The sequence below is a fragment of the Penaeus monodon genome, chromosome 1 (assembly GCF_015228065.2).
Source record: "Penaeus monodon isolate SGIC_2016 chromosome 1, NSTDA_Pmon_1, whole genome shotgun sequence".
Taxonomy (NCBI): domain Eukaryota; kingdom Metazoa; phylum Arthropoda; class Malacostraca; order Decapoda; family Penaeidae; genus Penaeus; species Penaeus monodon.
Window position 1 is genome coordinate 11267433 of NC_051386.1, and position 2500 is coordinate 11269932.

At 43.4% G+C, this 2500-nt stretch overlaps 1 protein-coding gene across 1 annotated transcript in view; it reads left to right on the plus strand.

The window, feature by feature from the left end:
• Nucleotides 1–2500, plus strand: part of LOC119575959 (E3 ubiquitin-protein ligase TRIM9-like) — a 31664-nt gene that overhangs the window by 27994 nt on the left and 1170 nt on the right. Inside the window, exons 8-9 of the mRNA XM_037923495.1 lie at nt 595–819; nt 1856–2028. Coding sequence (XP_037779423.1) covers nt 595–819; nt 1856–2028 — 398 coding nt within the window. The remainder of the gene's footprint in view (nt 1–594; nt 820–1855; nt 2029–2500) is intronic.

The following is a 2500-nucleotide window of genomic DNA, read 5'->3' on the forward strand; positions in this document are numbered from 1 at the left end:
CGCACACGCACACGCACACGCACACGCACACACACACACACACACACACACACACACACACACACACACACACACACACAGCGATCATTTTCTCCTGATCTTTCACTTTTCTTTAAGGAAACGTTAAGCGGCTTATTTCATAATTGTTTTGATCGTTCCTCAATTTTTTTTTGTAATCCTCTCTCTCTCTCTCTCTCTCTCTCTCTCTCTCTCTCTCTCTCTCTCTCTCTCTCTCTCTCTCTCCTCTCTCTCTCTCTCTCTCTCTCTCTCTCTCTCTCCTCTCTATCTCTCTCTCTCTCTCTCTCTCTCTCTCTCTCTTCTCTCTCTCTCTCTTCTCTCTTTTCTCTTCTCCTCTCTCTCTCTCTTCTCTCTTCTCTCTTTCTCTCTTTCTTTCCTTTCTCTCTTTCTCTTTTTCTTTTGCTTTCCCTTTCCTTTCGCCTTCCTTTTCTCTCTCTCTTTCTCCCCTCTCATTCGTCTCTCTTCTCCCCCTCCTCTCCTCTACCCACTCTCTCTCTCCCTTCTCTTTTCTTTCCCTTCTCTCCTCCCCCTTTCACCCATACCTACACCCCCCCTATCTTCTCTCTCCTCCCACAGCCGCCTGGTTTTCCCTGGACCGCACCCTCTCCCACCCCGAGTGCCGGCTGATCGCGGGCGGCGCGGGCGTGACCTGCGAGAGCTACGAGCACCGCGTGGCCCTCGCCTCCGTCGGCTTCTCCCGCGGGCGGCACTACTGGCAGTTCACGGTGGATTCCTACGACGCCAACGCTGACGTGGTCTTCGGCGTGGCTCGGCTCAAGGTGGATCGAGAGGGCATGCTGGGTGAGTCGCGGGGTCTGTGTTCGTTTGTTGTTCATTGGTTTTGTCTTTTGTTGTTGGGTTGTTATTTTTGTTATTCTGTTCTTTTATTTGTTTGTTTGTCTTGTTGAGTTTTTTTTTTTTTTTGGTTATTTATTTATTTTGTTTGTTTCTTTCTTTATTTAGTTCTTTATTATTATTATTATTTTTTTTTAAGGGGGTAAAAGAAGGTGTCGGAGTTCTTATTTTGTTCTGAATTATTGTTTTCCTTTATCTGTATTTCTTTGCTTTTTCTTTTCTTTTCTTTTTGAGTTTTCATTTTTTTTTTCTCTCTCTCCCTGTCTTTCTTCATCTTATCGTCATCAGTAACAATTTGCCTGTCGCTCTCCTCCTCCTCCTTCTCCTCCTCTTATTCTTCTTCCTCCTCCTCCTCCTCCTCCTCCTCCTCCTCCTCTCTTTTTTTACTCTTCCTTTTCAACCTCCTCCTCCTTCTCTTTCTCCTCCTCCTCCTCCACCTCTTCCTTCGTCCTCCTCTTCCTCCTGCCGCTCTCTTTTTTCCCTCTTCCTTTTCTTCCTCCTCCACCTCTCCCTTCGTCCTCATTATCCTTTCATTTCGCATCCATTATTCCTTTTGTGAACTCGCGACCTTCTCGGCGTCTGTTTACACCTGTTTCTCATCTCTTTGTTCCCCTTTTAACATTCTTGATAAGGTATGCTCATATCAGATAATTTCTAGTTATTCGGATCAAGTGTAAAAAGTATTCAAGATCCCTAACAAAGCAAGTTTTTTTTTTCGAAGAATGTGTGTCTGATTTTTTTTTTTTTTTTTTTTTTTTAAGAATAGATCTTTTTTATCTGTAATCGTTAGTTTTTTCTTTTCTTTTCTTTTCTTTTTTTCTTTTTTTAAAATACAGTGTTCGCCTTTGTCTAATGATTAGTTGATATCGTAATTACTCTTCGGCGATGTAATGATTCATTCGTAAAATTTAGTAATTCATTAGTATTGGTAATGATCCTGGAGACACGCCGTTGCAAGAAACCCCCCCTTTCTCTGCAACAGGCAACGACGTCCATGGCTGGGCGATGTACATTGACCATCAGAGATCATGGTTCCTTCACGGAGCCGCCCACCATGGTCGCTCTGACGGGGGCGTGGGCGTTGGTTCTACCGTGGGCGTGCTGCTCGACCTCAACCATGGGACGCTAACCTTCTACGTGAACGATGAACAGCAGGTGAGAAAATTATAGTTGATTTTATATTGCCTGTGTTTGTCGTTTTTATCTGAACTTTTGACCATGTGTTATAAACCCGATATCTTGAACGGGATATAGAGAGTCTGCCATATACTTGTAATTGTTATAATATATATCTATATGTCTATATCTGCTTTTCGTTTTTTTTTTTTTTTTTTTTTTATCTACATCCATATGTTTACATCTATATCATTTCTTTACCAACGCCTGTGGTATTCAGTATCATCTCTCTGTCTCTCTCTCTGTCTCTCTCTCTGTCTCTCTCTCTGTCTCTCTCTCTGTCTCTCTCTCTGTCTCTCTCTGTGTCTCTCTCTCTCTCTCTCTCTCTCTCTCTCTCTCTCTCTTCTCTCCTCTCTCTCTCTTCTCTCTCTCTCTCTCTCCTCTCTCTCTCTCTCTCACTCCTCTCACTCTCTCTCTCTCTCTTCTCTCTCTCTCTCCTCTCTTCTCTCTC